The sequence below is a fragment of the Maylandia zebra genome, linkage group LG15 (assembly GCF_041146795.1).
Source record: "Maylandia zebra isolate NMK-2024a linkage group LG15, Mzebra_GT3a, whole genome shotgun sequence".
Lineage (NCBI taxonomy): Eukaryota > Metazoa > Chordata > Actinopteri > Cichliformes > Cichlidae > Maylandia > Maylandia zebra.
Genome location: NC_135181.1, coordinates 19,972,363 through 19,991,478, shown reverse-complemented (window position 1 = coordinate 19,991,478; position 19,116 = coordinate 19,972,363). Strand labels below are relative to the sequence as shown.

The following is a 19,116-nucleotide window of genomic DNA, read 5'->3' as shown; positions in this document are numbered from 1 at the left end:
TGAGTGAGTATAGGGGTGGGATTTAATAAGTTTTCTTCGTCCCACTCCTTTTTCAGGCAATTTTTGTTTTTTGTTTTGTGCATTTTATGTTCAATATAGGTATTGTTGTGCCTGAAAATGAACAAATAAATGAATGAAAATGAAATGAATTTTCAGCAGCAGACTGTCACACATGTGGTGTACTAGTGAATTTTTTTGTTACCAGGATGCCGTAAGTGTCATGGTCCTGGGTCAAGCAACCCAGTGTTTGAGTTTATGTATCTTTTGTATTTATTTTGTGCCTTAGCTTAGTGCACCTAGTTAATTTCTAGATTACTGTGTAGTCCTGTTTCTTAGTTATGTCATCTCCCCTGTACTAAGTTTCCCTGGTTCATGTGTCATGTCTGTGTGGTTATGTTTGGTTCCTTGTCTAGTCTGTCATGCGTGTTAGGCCTGTTAAGTTGTGTTGTCGTGTCTAAGTCTGCATGTTTCCTGTTTTATTTTGAAAAGGGTCTTGTGTTCTGTGTTCATGTGGTTAGTTTTACTCTTGCCTGTGCATCATTATGTTTATCCTAGTCAGCTGTTTCCTCATGTGTCTCCACTTCCCCTAATCACCTCATGTGTGTATTTAAGTCCTCTGTTTTCTGAATGTCATTGTCGGGTCGTCTGTTATCTCCACCATAGTCATTGTCATAGTCATAGAACTTCATACTATTTGTTTCTTAGTGTTTTTTAGTTTGCTTAGGGTTCCTTGTTTAACCCCTGCAATCATCCAAATAAAGGATCGCTTTCTGTTAAACCTGCAACTCCTCGTCCACATCTGCTTTTGGGTCCTGTTTCAAAAAACACACCGGCGCACCCCACCGTGACAGTATGAGGCACTGAGTCAATGTAAATGACACTGTCATGAAACATTTATTGGTGGTTTTTGACTTTCATGAGATTTAGTGACAGTAAGACCTGCCTTATAAACTAATTTTACTGAACACGCCTGACTTTTAGTGGGTTTTTTGTGATGTTTTGACAGTAATATACTTTTAACAGTTGATCTATGCTGGGTTTTGATAGCAATCAAATAATTTTCCCTTGCCTTCAAATTAACTGTGACGATCCTGGATCTTTTGACCCAGCGTTTTGAGTTTTAGTTTATGTTTAAGCCCTTCAGATTTTCTAAGTTCATTTTTTTATCATGCCTAGGTTGTTCTAGTTCTTTGTTATTAGATTCCCCTTATGTCTTCCACCCTTGTCAAGTCTCCCTTCCCCTTCATGTGTTTCATGTCTGTGTCTTACATTTTCAAGTTCAGGTTGTTATGTCTGCGTCTTATGTTTCCTGTTTTATTTTGAAGAGGTCTGGTGTTCCTGTGTTCATCGTGTTTAGTTTTACTCTTCCACTGTGACATCATTATGTTCATGTGTGTCAGCTGTCCCCCGTGTGTTCCCACTTCTCTCATTAGCCTCCTGTGTGTATTTAGTCTGTGCGTTCTCATTCAGTCTTGGTCGGATCGTCTGTGTTGTTCCCATGCCAAGTCCTGCGTTCAGGTTTTCATATATATATTAGGGGTGCAACGATACTCGTATCGATATTGAACTGTTCGATACAGTGCTTTCGGTTCGGTACGCATATGTATCGAAAAATACAAAATTTTTAATTTATTTTATCAACTTTCCTTCTGACGATGCTGTCTGTGTTGAGCGCTCAGTGGATCTGCGCTCGACAGTGCAGCCTAGGCGGAGTGGTCGAACGCAGATTCACTGAGCGCAGGGCAAGCTAGCGAGACAGAAGTTAAGCTCTCCTTGCAACATGGCAAATTGAACCTCCCCCACCCTCATTCAGATCTGGCGTTTGGAACTATTTTGGTTTTCATGTGACGCATGACCCTGAAGGTAAGCGCGTCATGGACTAAAGTAAAACAGTGTGTTGGATGTGCCACGCAATGCTCAATTACAAGGGTGGGAACTAGTGTGTTAGCATAGTTAGCTCGTTAACGTGTTGGCCGTCCAGCCCCACGCACGAAGCGATCCGCAGTAGCTCGTTAACGGAGATTTGCCGTGTTGTGGCATTAACGTCATTTCAGATTAACGCTGACAGCACTAGTGGGAGCACAACGAATATGACTGCACATTTACGCCGACATCATCCTAGTGCAAAGAAAAGTGGAAGAAGACAAAAACAACAAGCATGCATGCTACAAACTTTAGCCGAGTCATTTAGACAGCCGTTAGCACATGATTCTCCTTATGGGGACCTGATATGTTTAATATGCTGCTGAGAATATAGCCCAGAAGAAGCGTATAGTATAGCTTTTATTTTGGAAAGAGCCATTTCTCTGTAATAAACTCTCTTTTCCAAAGATGAGTGATTCCTCAATCAGATAACAGGGCTCGCAAAATCGCTAGCCCGACGTCCCGGGGCTAGCGATTTTTCCAGTCGGGCTACCAAAATCTATCTCTGCCCTGCCCGTCGGGCTATCGTAGGAAGGAAAAATATATGCCAATTGTAACCAAACTTACGAATTATTATTATTAATGACCGAACTCCCACTAGCCAGTATCAGAAGATCTAGAATCGGCAGGAGCCCAAGGTATAAACACCAATAAGGAGAGACCACACCACAATAGACTGTTCACAAATTTGTTATATTTGACACACAGCAGCTGCAACAATGTAATGAAAGCAATAAAATAAAATACAAAATATTTCCCCCAAAATACCAAACTAAATAAAAGTGCGCGCATACAGCTTTCTCTGAATCAATTATATAAGTGGATAATGTCTGGTAACTGATGGATCGTTGGGGCCCGTTCAGTTTGTTTAATGTTTGTCCTACCACACTCCGATGAAGGAAGAAAGTTCGTAGTCCTGCAGGTATCTGAAGCTTCAATGGGAACGAAACTTTGGCTTCAATAAAACCTCAGCAAATCCTATTCAATTTTGGGTTGGCTCGGCATCCAGTTAACTGGAACTGTGGAATCGCTGCTCCTCGATGGGGCTTGCTTCAGACTGGGTCCGTCTGTCGAGTCATCCTTTTACCAGATAACAAAACAACCTGACCTATAAACAGGTCACAGGTCCATATAGGCTACGTTCACACTGCAGGTCTTAATGCTCAATTCCGATTTTTTGATCAAATCCGATTTTTTTGTCTGCTCGTTCACACTACAAATAAAATGCGACAGCAAACGCGCTCTAGTGTGAACGCTCAAAGCGGCCCGCATGCGCAAAAGAAGACTTCACACACAACGCGCTCTGTTTAGACCCAGAGCAAACAGTATTGTTTGATAGACGGCCCTTAATATAAAGACTTCGGACTTTATGTTTCCCAATTTTTGCTTTAAGTTATTTTGTTGTTTACATAATAATGTAAATAACTTAATAATGATCCTTATTGCTGTTTTAGAGAGGAGCGGTGCTTCAAAGGATAGTTGCAGATTTCTGTCAGAATCTGCAGATTATACAGTACAAATAAAATGTTCACGTTTCTCCAACGTTGTCTTCCCAACAGTTTCACTGATATCTACACGGGATGGCCAGAGAAGCGTTCGCGATGTCTTCTCTGGCGCTTCTCTGGCACTGATAATTGGCGTCTGTCTTGTGTCAGTGACGTAAAAGACGGATTTAATGCGACCTGACTGTTCAAACAGCAGTCGCTTTCTAAAACATCGGATATGCATCGGATTCAGTACCACATACGAAAGTGACCCAGATCGGATTTGAAAATATTGGATTTGCGCCGTTCACACTGTCATAGCATGATCGGATATGGGTCGCATAGGGTCAAAAAAATCGGATTTGATGCGCTTTCGCCTGCAGTGTGAACGTAGCCTTAGTCACATACACCGTTGTGAAACAGCCACACTTACTTAAAACATTCAAAATGAACAATAAGTATTAGTGTAACTCTATATCTTAATTCAGCTAGCTCTGTTGTACAACAAAATTATATCACTGCAGCATCATATCCTCTTAGGTGAGCTATAATTTTATCAACCTGACAGGCTGACAATGTTCACAAAAACACAGCTTCTAGAGTTAACACTGTAGCTGCAGTCAGCAACTCACAGTAGCTCAGACTTGTACATTATAACCAACTCAAAGAACACAACTGAAAATCTGAGAATCGGCGTACAATTGAATTAAATTGTTACACATAAAACTGATTAGCACCATTTCTTTCGTTTTCGTTTCTTTTCTTTCTTTTTTTTCCCTTAAACGTAATATGATTGCAGTCACTAGCCATTTCACACACAGAAACAGTCAATTCTGCTAGCGTGAGCGCTAGCTGTTAGCTTAGCCGTCCCGTTAAGTCTGCCCTTTTATCCTTAACAAATTAGATTTTCCCCACTTTTCGTACTCACCGTTGACAGGGTGACACTCTGAACGACCAAAACAACTGCAGCAGTCTTGCTTTTAACTCCTAGCGATTCGACTTTGGGAACATTAGTTTCTCTGGCACATGGCATTGTATGAACAGGAACGAAATGGCAACACAGGAAATCATGTGATCAAGGTCAACAGCAAGGGTCACTGGGAGCTCATTGCTGATTGGCCAAGTTAAATGACAACAGATAATCTTATTTGTCCACATCTTCCTTTAAACATAAAAGAAAGAAGAAATGACTAAATTGTTTACATCATACACGAAAAAAACTACTTTCCACTGCTCTTTTTTTCTAGCTGGGCTACACAATGCTTTTGCATTGTTTTGGAAATGTAGCTGGGTAATTATGTCATTGGCATCGGTGAGCCACTGTCAATATGTGACATTGAATTTGCGCTTGTTTTTTGCTTTCACTTTGCAATTGCGCGAACTGTGTATAGAGAGCGACAGTACTGATTGGTGAGTGACGATCATTTCCTCTGACATCGTCTTATCAATCGTTAGCTTACTATGCAAACATGACAAGTGAAATCTCCCGCAGCAAGCTTAAACATGTGAGAGGTTGATCGCGCAGAGAATCACTGAGCGTTATGTGAGTGCGTGTGTAAAAGCAGCAGGATATATATTTTAGTTCTGCTGAGCCAAATAAGGCAGGTCAGGGTGAAGAAGTGACAGCCAAAGAAAAGCTTACCACAAAACGGAAAAGTTATGACAAATCAGACTATAAGGCAAAAAGAAAGTGCAGCTTTATGGTTTCATGGACAAAATTTCTGTGGCTGCAATATGACGAGCTAAATAACCAGGGCTGCACATAAGTGGTCCGCAGCTGCGCATTCGCTGTCAAAATAAAAAACGCGCACAAGATAAGAAGTTTCAACGCGTGTTTGCGTACATAAGATTTTCTGGAGGACAGACATTTGTTTAGAACTCTTAGAGATGTCGAAGAAGCAAGCTCCTTTAAGCAATTACTTTGGTTTTCCCTCACCTCCAAAGAAATGTCAGAAGGAGTCCAAACCACAAAAGAAGCACGTATTCTCGGTAAAGTGGTTGCAGGAGGTGAGCTGGCTTCAAACAAATGATGAACGCACAGAGATGTGGTGCAGAATGTGTCGTGAAAATTGCACTCTAGCGGACAAAAACAGTGCCTTTTATATGGACGCAATGTTTTTGTTTCCTTTACAATATTGTACTTTAATGTATAATATTGTAAAGGAAACAAAACAGGAAACAAAACATCAATCAAAAAATTGCTCTCTTTTTTTATTCGGGCTACTTAAATTTATTTTGGGCTATCAAAAACGGAAGAGTCCCTGCCCGAAGGGCTACCAGGGATTTTGAAATTTTGCGAGCCCTGAGATATAGTTATTTTTTTTATAACTTTTTTGTTTCAGCAACATTAAATTTAAAAACTGTACTTTTGAGTTAAAATATATATTTATAATTTTAATAAATGACAAATTAAAAAGGCATGAACATTTTTTTTGTATTGAAAAAATATCGAACCGTGACACCAAAGTATTGAACCGAACTGTGAATTTTGTGTATCGTTGCACCCCTAATATATATATATATATATATATATATATACACACATCATCATTGCCATGTTTAGAGTTTTGTTTGTTTTTCTGTTTGCCAGGGTTTTTCATGCTTCCTTTCTAGTTTACCCAGTTTAGGTTATTGCTTAGTTTGCATTGTTTGCTCTTTTATTTTGTACTGTTCTGTCTGCCTTAATAAACAGCTCATCAGTTAAGTTTGAGTTTTACAATGTCTGCACCTGGGTCCACTCTTCACACTCCACGCAGTTTGCCTCGGCAAACTGTGACATTAACTTCAAATCATTTTCATATCAGCCAGAACAATGTCCCTGTATTTGTGCTCCAGGTCACCCATAAACTCCAGGTGGTTGGTAAAACTGAAGCCCTGGATTGGCTCTTCCTGCAGGTAGAAAAGAAGAAATTTAGAGTTAGAGTCAATCTTTGAGCATTTATCCTGGTTGATGGGTCCTCGATCAAGGCATCCAAGTAGTGACCTTAGCACGACCTTAGGAGCAGTATGCGTCACGTGATAATTGTGTGCAAGACCTGTCAGCGGTGTAGAGTTCACACTGAACGCATTTGGAGCCTTGCTACGTGCTGCTAAACCAGGTGTTGTGCCAAGGTAGGCATCTCCGAAAAGTTTGTTCCCCCTGCACCGCGAGCATTTGTTGGGCACAGAGTGCAGATCCAGTTTACTCCGCTTCCATTACAGACAATTAGATGTGGAAGTAGTGATGTTTTAGTTTTGTGAAAAAGGTAAAAATGAGTGTGTTACATTACCATTCAGTTTGAGGGTTACAACAGAATATTATATATTTATTGTTCTCAAGTGGTATCGGACAGGATTATTTGAACAAACAAAGGACACTTTGCCTGATAATTATTTTTATCCTCCTCTAACTTTACTATATAAAGAGCTAAAACCTCCAACGTTTCAGGAGTAGTTAGTCGTTGTAAGAAGTGTTTCTGAACTAAAAATCAAGAATGTGGGATACTGTTTGTCTGTGATTCAGAGAGCCTAGCGTGTACGCAGGGGGGAAGAATTATGTCGGGGATACCGATAATCTAAACAGTTTCGTGGTTCGAAGAAAAAAAAACTATGAAAAACACTTTTTTTCATACTTGTGTTAAGTCTTGTATAGAAATGACACAAAATTCAGTCTCAGGTTAAATGTGATAGAAACAGCTTACACTGACATCCATCTTTATAAAAGTGTTGTGAAACCATGTTTGCATTTATTTACACTGCTTTCCACTCTGGATGTCTATTTATGTTAAGCTTTAAGTATAAAAGGGTCCATTCTACAACCTGTTTTTTTTTTTTTTTTTTTAGTTTTGTGCTGATATTGCCCTTCTTTTTTCAGAACCAAAGACTTTTTGAAATCTTCATAAAATTGCATTTTAAACTACTTTTGGAATATTACTTTAAATATTTAAACTTTTAGCAGAACTTTAAATCTAAATAAAAAGAGCAGTATTGCTGAACTGCAAAATATTTTGGGTGCAGTGTAAAGTGTAATAGGATGGCTTTAGTGTTTTGTTTTTTTTTAATTGTAGTATGAACTTTTCAAAATGCAGCAAGATATTTAAAAAAAAACAGGTTTTTTTTTATTATAAAAATAGACTATATCGGATTCATATCAGTATCTGCAGATATACAAATTTATGATATCGGTATTGGTATCGGACATAAAAAAGTGGTATCGTGCCATCTCTAGTTATTACACACATGTGTGGGCATAACTACTTGATGACCTGAGGGGTCGTCTTAGGTTAAAGATACCAAACAGGTCAGAGATGTACTGTGAGGGAGCAAACCACTGAGATCTTTATAAACTAATAGAATGATTTTAAAACTAATTCTATATATAAACCTGAAAGCTAACAAAGTGACTTTTATACTGGGTTAAAGTAGTGTCACTGTCCAAGAATGTTGACGAGGTTTCTGACTTGGCATTGACAGTGACCCTGGGGGATTCATGGGTGGTGAGTGCTCACAGCAATGAACGATGGAGGGATGGACCAACATGCAGCAGGTCAGGTCACATTCCTGACCTGTTACGGCTTCTTATAGCTTGGAAACTGCAGAATCTTCCTCTGATAAAATGTTTTTTTGATCAATCTGACATAAGGTTTTATGCTCGTGCTTGCAAATGTATACAAGCGAGTGGTCAGACAGTGATCCCAATGAAGGAGGAATCTGAGAAGAACAAGGACAAGACCTTGGGAGGGACAGCAGGACAATTAATTTAAGATGTACTTTTATGAGTGGAATGGTTGATCTTTTTGACTGCTCATTGTACTGTACATTTACTGTGTGTCGTCTGACACCCTCAACATGAAATGTGCGCTCTATTGCAGGTTATGGACAGATTTAAAAGTGTCCAAAAATCACACTTAATTGCTCATTAGAGTTAACTGACTGTTATATAGGCAGTAGTTAACGAACGAATGAGAAAGCAATCTTCAGACGGCCTTTGTCTCTTGCTAGTGGAATATATCGCCAGAGTACCACTTTAAAGTACAAACGAGGCAATCAAAAGTTTTAAAGTACTTTCTAAAGAGCAGACTGTTGTCTTATAATTGCCATCAGTTGACTTGTTTAAAAAAAACTGCAGTTAATATTGTTTTAAAGACACAAAAGTCTGTGTCCTAAGAGGTGCAGTTAGACAGTGTTTTGGAGGCAGAAGGTTGTTTGCTTTATCGTCATTCACTTTGTTAGGACATGAGGTGTGGATAATTTGATATAACCTTTTCATTAAAATGTTTTACATTCAATCTGTTTCAAAGTCAGCGGAAATCAAATCTCTGGCAATCGAATGCTGCACCGCGCCAGTAAACAACATGCTTGCTCGGTGTTCAGGTAATGAGGTTTTACGTGTTGGAAAAGCGAAACAAACAGGGTTGCATAGATATCTTAATAACTACGACCATCCCCACCACCCCCACCCACACACACACACACACACACACACACACACACACACACACACACACAACAGAATGTAAATTAACAAGCTGCAATATCTTAACTAGAGAGACGTGTATTAGACCAGACAACAGAACATTTATTTGGCTCATTTGTTCAGTCAGGATTTTAATTTCAGCTGCTATAATTGCTGCCTGAGCTTAAGTATGCATCTGTGATGGCAACACCCGACCCCATGGGCAATGCAAACACTGCAACTGTGGCTGTGAGTGGCATCATCAATTAGCAGCCTGAGGAAACCTGCACCCAGAAGACAATCTGCATTCAGAATAACACACACAAAGAGCAAAAGTCTAAGTTCCCAACCTTTCAGTATCCAGGCTGGGAACTTAAAAAGAAAAAAAGCACTTTTAAATGACTTCTGGAACTGCTCAGCACTCTCTTAATTCTCTCTTATTTTTGTAGGTAAAAACACATTCAGTGACTGCAAACATGGGTTAAGACTGCACACTAATTCTCAATCATTTATTTATCATACTGATGAGGATGTAAACAAACTTTCTCCAATCTTCTCTGTGTTTACAGAGAACTGTAAATACTCACCACTGTCTCTATAGTGAGCTAAGTAGTACTGCAATTTAAGAGAGTAAATTTAATAATGTTATAATGTGCCATTGCTTGAGATGTTCCAATACAAATTTTTGGCCAAGAGCTGGATGTGGCATTCAAAGTTCATTTAGATAATACTTTAGAATAAGTGTGCTAATAAGTGCTTATATGCAATTTAAGATGATGACTTTAAAGACTTGCTTCTAAAAGGACCCTGGTTTGACTGTCACCCTCTGTAAGGTGTTTGTGTTTATTGCTTTATTGTGTAGCGGTTAACAATAGGAGGAAAAGAGCAGCATAATTTTTACGTAACCAAAGTTCTTTTCTTTTGTATCCATCATCTACTACTCTGCAAATCACCTTGGGCTCACCTCAGGCTTCTTCAGAGTCATTTTGTGACCCTTAATAACCATCTACTAAAACAGTCTGTATAACATTTAGGCTCCGATGTCTTTTATGAAGTAATATTATTGTGATTGTAGAAATGCCACCGAGTACTGAAGTGCAAAGAAGAGAAAGAGATTAAGAACAAATGGAGCAATACATTTCTATAATTTAAAAGGAGAAAATAAAGTGACTTCAGAGGAGTGACTGTTCAGAGGGGAGTAAGTACCGCCAGGAAGAAATGAGTTTTCAGTCTGATGAAGGACCCTGCTTCTGTGATTATTCCAGGAAGCATTGCATTTCTGTCTGAGAAAGCTTTAAAAGAACAATAAAGGCTTGCTGTGATTACATCTTCTTTAGATTTACAGGTCACAAAACAAGACATAAATGATAAGTCTGCAGTACCAGCTATATTATTTTAAATCTATTATATCCATGTTTTGTTACTGTGGATGCACACAGACAGGAGGTATATGGTTTTGAACAGTGAACAGTGAAATGAGTCCTAAAGAATCATCTAAACTGAAGCTATTTGGCTTGTTCATTTATTGTAATGACAAACAACCACTGACACAGCAGTATTTGTGTTTTGATATTTTAAGAACAGTGAATAATGAACAAGAAAGGTAAATACTTTATTGATGCTCACTTTCTATTTTGACTAAAAAGGGTTGCACAGAATATAGTTGCTATGCCAGTGTTCAGAGCTGTTAAGTGGATACTTTCATGATTAACAGGCAATATGAGCTGCTTAATGTTCCACATAATCTTAATGGTTTATTAACCGTTTGCACTTATGAGATCATTAGGTAGGATAATTAATGTAATAATTACCAAAGATTTCTATATTTTCTTAATCTTGCACTGATGTGATGAATTGATGTTAATATTCAATGTGAGTTTGGATATGCACAGAAGGTGAAATTAACAGGAATGCATTGCAGTGCACACACAGTTTTATTGCTTAGTTTAAAAAATAGAAGCATTTCAGCTGGTTGCTCTCAAAGTAAGGCTGATGTAGTTTTGATTGGAGGGCGGTATCAAATGACGTTTACTCTTTAAAGGTCTTTTATTCTGTGACACAGTCACATCTCTGTGAGATTCTTTGTAGCTCATTTTATTTCTGATTGGCCATCGCAAATAGATGCTTTTGACGAGTTCTTCTGGGTGTTTTCTCTGGATTTTAGTGTTGCTTTTACCCCCAAACTTTAATATAAAATACCCGACTAAGTGATTGGATTTCATAAGGAATTGTGAGAACTGAAAGAAAAATAGTCCAGCTGAGAAAAAAAATCATTTTTAAAAAGAAATGGATCCAAGCAACATCAAACACCTGCTGGCTGAAGAAGCTACATACTGCTACTTAATTTAGCAGGCTGCTACCTACTTGTTTAACAACAACCCATATGGAAAAGATATATATAAATCTTATAAAGTTTGTATCTGTCTTGTGTGAAACTTGTATGAAAAGCATATAAGAGTGAAAACAGATGTAAGATCCCTTGAAAAATTATATAATGAAACTTAATGAAACATAAAAGACCTTTAAAGAGTAAACGTCATTTGATACCGCCCATCCATGGGATGTGATTACTCATGAAAGTGGCCACTTTCATGAGTAATCACATATAAGTTTTTACTATTTCTTTTCCATATGGGAAGACTAGCTGACACGAGCCAGAATAATCCTGATCAGGAAGGATCCCCACAAGACAAACTGAAGTGCTTGGAAATATATGAAGTGGCCCAATAACTTTTTTCAGGAAGAGGACTGAATATTTGTGGTTGAATGGTAGTAAAGCTATCAAGCTGATCAAGACTAAATAGGTGGAGTTATCGAAAATACAAAACAACTACAAGTGTCTAAGTGTCCCACAGTCCAAAGGGAATCATGGTGAAGATGCAAGAAGGTCCCCTAATAGCCAAACATATTCAGTAGGTAAGACGGGTGCTGAGAATCCAGTTAACTGTATGAATAAAACATAAGCCCTACTGGTTGGAATGATAACCTGGCCACAGGGGGAGACAGACACTGAGGTCGAGACATGAAAACAACTCTCAATGCACAAAGATTTCCACCCAAAGTCTAGCACCCTGAGGGTTGGAAAATGAGAGCTGAGAATTAGTGAGTGTCAGAGCACAAACGAGGGGAAACCATGAATATTTCAGGATGATTGCCCCATAAGATGAGTTGCTAGAGACAGATGTACCATGGGATGTACAATCAACAGATTGAAGAGGTGGTTGAGGTTTGGTTCTAGATTTGGACTGAAATTACCTGTTGCATGTATTTGTGGACTACTTTGAGTATTTTGAACAGACTGCCTCTCTAGAGAGCAGCTGCACCCCCCCCGAAATTTAGGCTTTGGGTTGTCAGGTTGCATATAAACACATCCATCTATATTTCCTCTCTTCTTTTCTCTTGTCTGTGCACAGTCTAAGTAGAGAAGCCCAGCTCATCTTCTACCCAACCCCCTCTTCCAGCTCATCTGAGGGAACACTCAGGGGTTCCCAGGGCAGCTGAAAGACATATCTTTCCAACATGTCCAGGTTATCCCAGGGCCTCCTACTGGTAGGACAACTTATCCAGGAGGCACCTAGAAGGCATGCCAGTCTGATGCCCAACCACCTGGATGACCAAAACCCTCACCTCATCTCTGAAGGAGAAGCCAGCCAGCCTTTAGAGAAGCTTATTTTAACTGGGATCTCAGCCGGGATACTTAAAAATGTACTTTGGACGCAATTTGTCCCTGACCTGGACACAATTTGTCACTCTTTGCATTGACAGGTGTCTTGAAATTGTATGCAGTATAAAATAAATGCAAATGCATAATAAAACAGGAGGGAAACCTAAAATGTAGGAGAAGCAGGTTCATGAGTAGGCAACATGAAAATACTACTGTGAGGCAAAAAAGCCATCACAAAAAAATGGCTTTCTTCAGAGAGCCCAACTATGAACATGTGGATGAACATCACATTGGACATTTACAGAATGGAGAAAATGACAGCAGATGTGAACTACAAGAGGGACCTGTTTGTATCACGATGGAAGAAATGGATGGACTATATTAGAAAACGCAGGCCAGTTTTTGCTTATAATTTTGACTTTGTTAACTACTAGAAGACTAGAGGAAATATTAGTTATATTAAGGGAAACAAAAACACACTCCCTATATTTATTTATTTATTTCTTTTTCCTTTTTCTTTTTCCTTATGTATTTTTTATTTATGTTGTTTGTTGTTTCCTGTTTTGCTTCTTTTTCTTTTCTTCTTCTTCTTTCATTCTTATTGTATGGATATTTCAGTTGTTTGAATATAGAAAAAAAGAAAAAAATATATGTACTGAAAGATAGCTGAAGTTGATGGCATTGTATAGTGATTCTAAAATGTCAATAAAAAAAAAAAGAAAATACTACTGTGGTCTGCACCAAAGTAAGACTGATATCACCAATAGATGTCAGCTGGCAGAAACATATTTCCCCAAATACCACACATATGAATGGGCAGTTTCATGTCGTCTCTGAGTCAGTGGCAAACAGTCTTTCTTTTTCTGTCTGCTTTTCCACTCACCACTTCAGCATCACTGCAGTTTAACTCTAGCCAGACAGAGCATTTGTAACAAGTCATTTGCCTCTTCAAATTTTAATTTAGATGAAATAAAGATACACCCCCTAGTGAGACAGGATGAGTGTAGAGGAGAGCAAGTGTGCGTGAATGTTTTAAAAATCCTCTAGTACCGCATCTGTCTGGGTGAAATACTCCCTTTACATTGTTCCCACAGAGAGAGTCAGAGGAAAAGAAGAAAGATAAAGCCGTTGGATGCAAACCAGCATGTCTAAAACTTTTAACAGTTCAGCTCAGGACAGGAATAGTAAATTTCTCTCTTACACACACACACACACATACACAAACATGCAGAGACACAAACACACAGACTGTCTCAAAGCTCGCCTTTTGCAGCAGTATCTGATGCTACAGCTCATTAGAGGAACTTCCTCAGATAAAGCTTCCATAACTGATCTTTTATTCAGAAAAACTGTCAGCGGCAGCTCATGCCGGTGTTAACATCAGAGCTATAAGGCAGAGACAAGACGGATCAAAATGCTTAATGAGTAATGACGATGAGTACTTCATGTCAGTGCCCGTGTTGCTTTGGATATTAGAAGTATCTCTGAGACCGTGACGTTAGACCTTTTGTGAAAGCTCTGCAATATAAAGTTCATCCAATCCACCATGCAGAATGCATTTTAATGAACAGACTTTGTTTCAGTGAAATACAACACAGTGGGAGGATGTGTGAACATGTTCTAAAAGTGAAGTTTTTTTAAATGAATTATTTATTATATGTGAATCGGAAATGAATGATTACATTTGATGGACAACCTTTATAACACTTTACCAGATTCACAATGACAAATGTATAAACTTACATTTGTATTCCTGTGTTGAAATATATGCGGTAGCCTACGCAGGTGGCTGACGTCATTGTAAGCATTTATAGTTTATGTTTGTCTACAGTGGCTGGTAGGGGAGTTTCTATGTCACTGTGTTGAGTTTGATGTCTACTTCAAACAATAGAGAATGAAACTGAGCTGACCGGGTTGGAGTTTGAGTTTATAAATGTTTAACAACAGTTACTTTTAGTGAAATTGTTGCAACACTGAAAAAAAAGAGAATATGTCAGAACCAATCAAGTAAAGACCGGATTGGGTAGAGTTACGAAAATGAGAAAACGGCATGTTGCTATGCTGGCAGTACTGCCTATTCGGTATGAATTAGGGGCAAGCCAGATACATTTGCGCCTCATTATATATTGCAGTTTCTTTCAAAGAAGCATTACCTTTACAAAAATCAATATCTTCCAGTCAAAGGTGGTGTGGCATGGTTAGCTGTGATGTATAGTTACATTTATGGCAAAGTGCACATCAGGCTATACTGTCACTGTCAATCACGATTAATGGATTGATCCATCCATCAGTGGATCCATCACTGGTCAGCCCCGGCAGAGTTGCCTAATTCCCAAAGGTCTGGAATGGGTCTGATTTACTGATGGAAATACGAACAAAGCGCTCACTACGGCACTGGAGGGACCACAGCGAGCTATAGATCCCAAATTGCCCACAGCGTTCTTCCTCCTGGATCTGAAGTTTGACTGATGGGTGGAATCATCTGTCCATAACCCGGACATAGACTTTGCCATGGAAACCAAGTGCTGAAGTCTGTGACTTAATGTTGGACTTGATGAGCCCAGCTCTGTTGGGGGTGGACATTAAAGATCTTTGCAGACTGGGGCCTGTGGAGGTCATTCCAAATGCAATCTCACTATATATTTGGATACTCGAAGCCTGTCTAGCAACCTTCCCTACCACCAGGGGATTAGCAGCTCTGCTCTTCTCTTCACCTGAGACATATGGCCACAGATCTAATGGTATGATTACAAAAACAAACCAGGGACCTGTCAAAGCTCTTTATTATGTTTGCTGAAAAAAGTGAAAAGATAACTTTGCATTCTTAAAAACCTTCTTTACCTCAAATAGTTTTCAATAATGTGTTTAAAGTCTCTGCAGTCTCAAGAATCATCAAACACTGTGATGAATCTCTCGCGAGGAACGTTCCTAGGAAAGTAAGGCCAAGAGTTCACTCTACTGCAGAGCATCAGTTCATTAGAGTTACCCAACATCAGATTAGAGCCCACATCAATGATTCCCAGAGTTCAAATAGCAAACACATCTCATCATTAAGTTTTGGAAGAAGAATTTGGCCCTCAAACTGCTACAAATAAACCAATACTAGTGAAAGAGACCAACAAGAATCAAAGTGTTTAAGCTAAGAAACACAAGACCAAGATCATTTTTTATAAATATTAATATACATATGAAGCAGAGTGAGAGAATACCGAAAGTGAAAAGAAAGTCTTTATCAAAGCAAAAAATGGTAAATGGTAAATGGCCTGTATTTATATAGCGCTTTACTAGTCCCTAAGGACCCCAAAGCGCTTTACATATCCAGTCATTCACACACACATTCACACACTGGTGATGGCAGCTACATTGTAGCCACAGCCACCGTGGGGCGCACTGACAGAGGCGAGGCTGTCGGACACTGGCGCCACCGGGCCCTCTGACCACCACCAGTAGGCAGCGGGTGAAGTGTCTTGCCCAAGGACACAACGACCGAGACTGTTGGAGCCGGGGCTCGAACCGGCAACCTTCCGATTACAAGGCGAACTCCCAACTCTTGAGCCACGATCGCCCGAAAGAACTTCCTACATGAATTCAAATGTACTTGATTTTTCTGATTAGATGGAACAAAGTAGCAGGTAAGTGTATTTACCTGCAGAGGTGTTCGAGGTTTCACAGAACACAGATTTTTGAGGGAAAACTACAGAAAACTGGATACTTGTTCCTCTTTGACATACCTACATATAGTAATTAACAAGGCTACCATAGAGATTTAAGGTGAATCTGAGTATGTTCTGTTAGTAAAATATTGCATGTATATTGTAGTTCTGACTCCATCTTACTTTGAGGAAGATCTGTAGCTCCTGGGACTGTGTGTGCTGCAGGATGTCTGGTTGCAAGTGCTTAAATATGGCCACACACATGTAAACCTGGTAGTCAGGACCCATCACCACACAGGTGCAAATATAGTGGCAGATCTCTGTCCAGTCCAGGTAGTTCCAGAAACACTGAGTCAGCCAATGGAGGCACATCTGTAGTGGGAAAAAAAAGAGAAAAAACAAACGTTATTAGGATTTCAAGCTGACAAATCGCGAACCCCACATGTAATTAAAAGTGTTCTGCTCTACAACAACAGCAAACTATGAGTTTGGCAGCTATTGTAACTACATAAAAAAAGAAATATGTTACTCAGACATCTCATCCTTAATATCTTTTCAGCTTTTCTTTAATTAGTTTTGTCGATCAAATATTTAAAAACAAACCAACTTAACACATAACTTTGCACAGTATCTCGTTTCTGAACCGAGCTTGTTCAAGCATTTAATTAAACTGGTATAAATCCACCAGACAATTAAATGTAAATAAGGAGAACATAAATGATAAGCAAACACAGAAAAATATTTACATGTAGTTACAAAACCATGGAAGCACAAATGATAAATATTAAGTCATGTTTATCTGAAATGGCACCCATCTACTACAATTATCTAAAGTTATCTGTTTCATACTATATATGTGCGTTTGTGAGATCTGAATATCATCATTGGGAACTAACTAGTCTTTGTTCGTATTGCAGGTTATTTCTCTCTTTTTGCCTTGCAATGAAACAAAAGGTATGTTAATATAAACACATGGATACAAGATGTAGCTCAATAACTACAAAAAGGCACTTGTGCTAGGCAATTCAGCACATCCATGTCTAATAAACAACAGCTTCTATTACATTTACTATAAAGCTGAAAACCTGTTTAAATTTCTATTTACACACAAAGTGAAAAAAAAAGGTTGATAATCTCTTAAAATACACATTTGCATGGTTGGGTTTATGGACAATGAGTTTACATTTCTTGTGCAAGTGTCTAAATGTATTTCATTTGCTCAGCTTTCTGAGTCTTCCAGGAAACATGTTTACTTTGAGAGTGAAAAAATATTCACAAACTCTCTGCAGACATTAATACTGAGGTTGCATTATGGGACAAAGAGACATGGAGATGCATGCTAATGTTTACTTCTCCAGTTGATGACTGAGTTAAAATTAGTGACCTTAATGCAGTGGTTCATGATGGGATTCCCACCTGATCTCAGTGAAAAGAACACAGAGTTCTACATCATCTTTAGAAAAGAGCGTGTTTACCAACTGATGACATAGGCCGAATGTTAATTTTAAAAAGTTAGATATATTTACAGCAGTGTATTTTTCCAAATCTTAACAGAGTCCCTAAATTCAGTAAATATATACTGAACAACAGCAGCACGGTGGTGCTGTGGTTAGCATTGTTGCTTCACAGCAAGAAGGTTCTGGGTACGAATCCAGCATTTGTCCAGGGCCCATCTGTGCTGATTGAATGTGAGTGCAAATGGTTGTCTGTGTTAGCCCTGTGACAGACTGGCAACCTATCCAGGGTGTACCCCTCCTCTCACCGCTCTGGGATAGGCTCCATTCAACATTATAACTACTAAGATTGAAAAACTGAGGCATTATGGAATAGCGGTTACTCAATTATGCTAATCACTATTTTTGTCAGTTTTGAGGGAAAACAAATCATGCATCTATTTAAAAAGAGGAAAAAAAGGAATTGGGAAATTTAAGTGTAATTCAACTGAAAATTAAAAAAGCTTTTCCCCACCATAGGAGAACTTGGAAAGTAGCCACAGATGTGTTGACATGGGATAAACCCCCAGACACAGAAAATGTAAGAAATTAAACAAATAGCACCTCTGTTCCAGTCAGTACTTGCTCACTGTCTATCATCTGTCTATCATCATTTTAGCTTTTTGGATGAAGCAAAGACACACAACTGTAAAGAAGAGCAGTGCACTGGATTTATATTAAAAATCAAATTGCAGAACCATGTAGGGAAAAAAAAAAGCAAATAATTATTATTATTTTCATTATTACCTAATCACTAATAACGGGCCTGTCTGGTAGTTTTTGCTAATTTTTTTAAATTCAAGTGGGAAAACAGGTAAAACAATTGCTATTTTTCCCAGGATTAGATGTTCGAGCAAATTCACCCATGCAATTAGTGCAATGCTCATGCAATGCAAAAAAAGAAACTGACTTTGCAGGCCTCAGTTAACTTGAAGAATATTAAACTTTATGCCTGCAAATCCTGAGCATGACAATATACCTCTGCAATGATGTAAAGTCAGGATTCCTTCAGGTCTTTGCTAGTAAAGGTGGTTCTGCAAGCTACTGAATCATGGGGTGTAGTTAGTTTTTCACATGACTACAAAGAGTCCACATGACTTTACATATCCTCAACTCATAAACCTTAATCTCAGCTCTGCTGTGCTTGAATACAACTGGGATATTGTTAGCAGCCTTTAGCCTTACTGAACTAGACATCCTCACTGTGTATCCAGTTTCACAAACTGTGCAATAATTAGCCACTATGTTCACAAACAACATAACTCTGCTCAAGCGTATAGAAATGCATAACCTATGCCCCATAAACCAGATTACAATTGTTCCCTCCTCCACTAAACTCTAATCAAAACACTGACACTCTAATTTGTGTGTTGTAATAACAACAGGGAATGATTGGCTCCATGCTGCCCTTACACACTCTTGTGGAAAACAAGTAAACAGACAAATACAGTGTTCTTACTGCGAC

At 38.7% G+C, this 19,116-nt stretch overlaps 1 protein-coding gene across 3 annotated transcripts in view; it reads right to left on the bottom strand.

Moving 5' to 3' along the window:
* Positions 1 to 2,597: 2,597 nt before the first annotated feature.
* tbc1d32 (TBC1 domain family, member 32) overlaps positions 2,598 to 19,116 on the bottom strand; it is a 95,650-nt gene continuing 79,131 nt past the window's right edge. For all 3 annotated transcript variants that reach the window (XM_004550653.3, XM_004550656.3, XM_004550654.3), the window contains exons 33-34: positions 16,342 to 16,530; positions 2,598 to 6,296 (exon numbers count right to left, since the gene is read on the bottom strand). In XM_004550653.3, the coding sequence (XP_004550710.3) occupies positions 6,192 to 6,296; positions 16,342 to 16,530 (294 nt within the window). In that variant the 3' untranslated portion in view covers positions 2,598 to 6,191. The remainder of the gene's footprint in view (positions 6,297 to 16,341; positions 16,531 to 19,116) is intronic.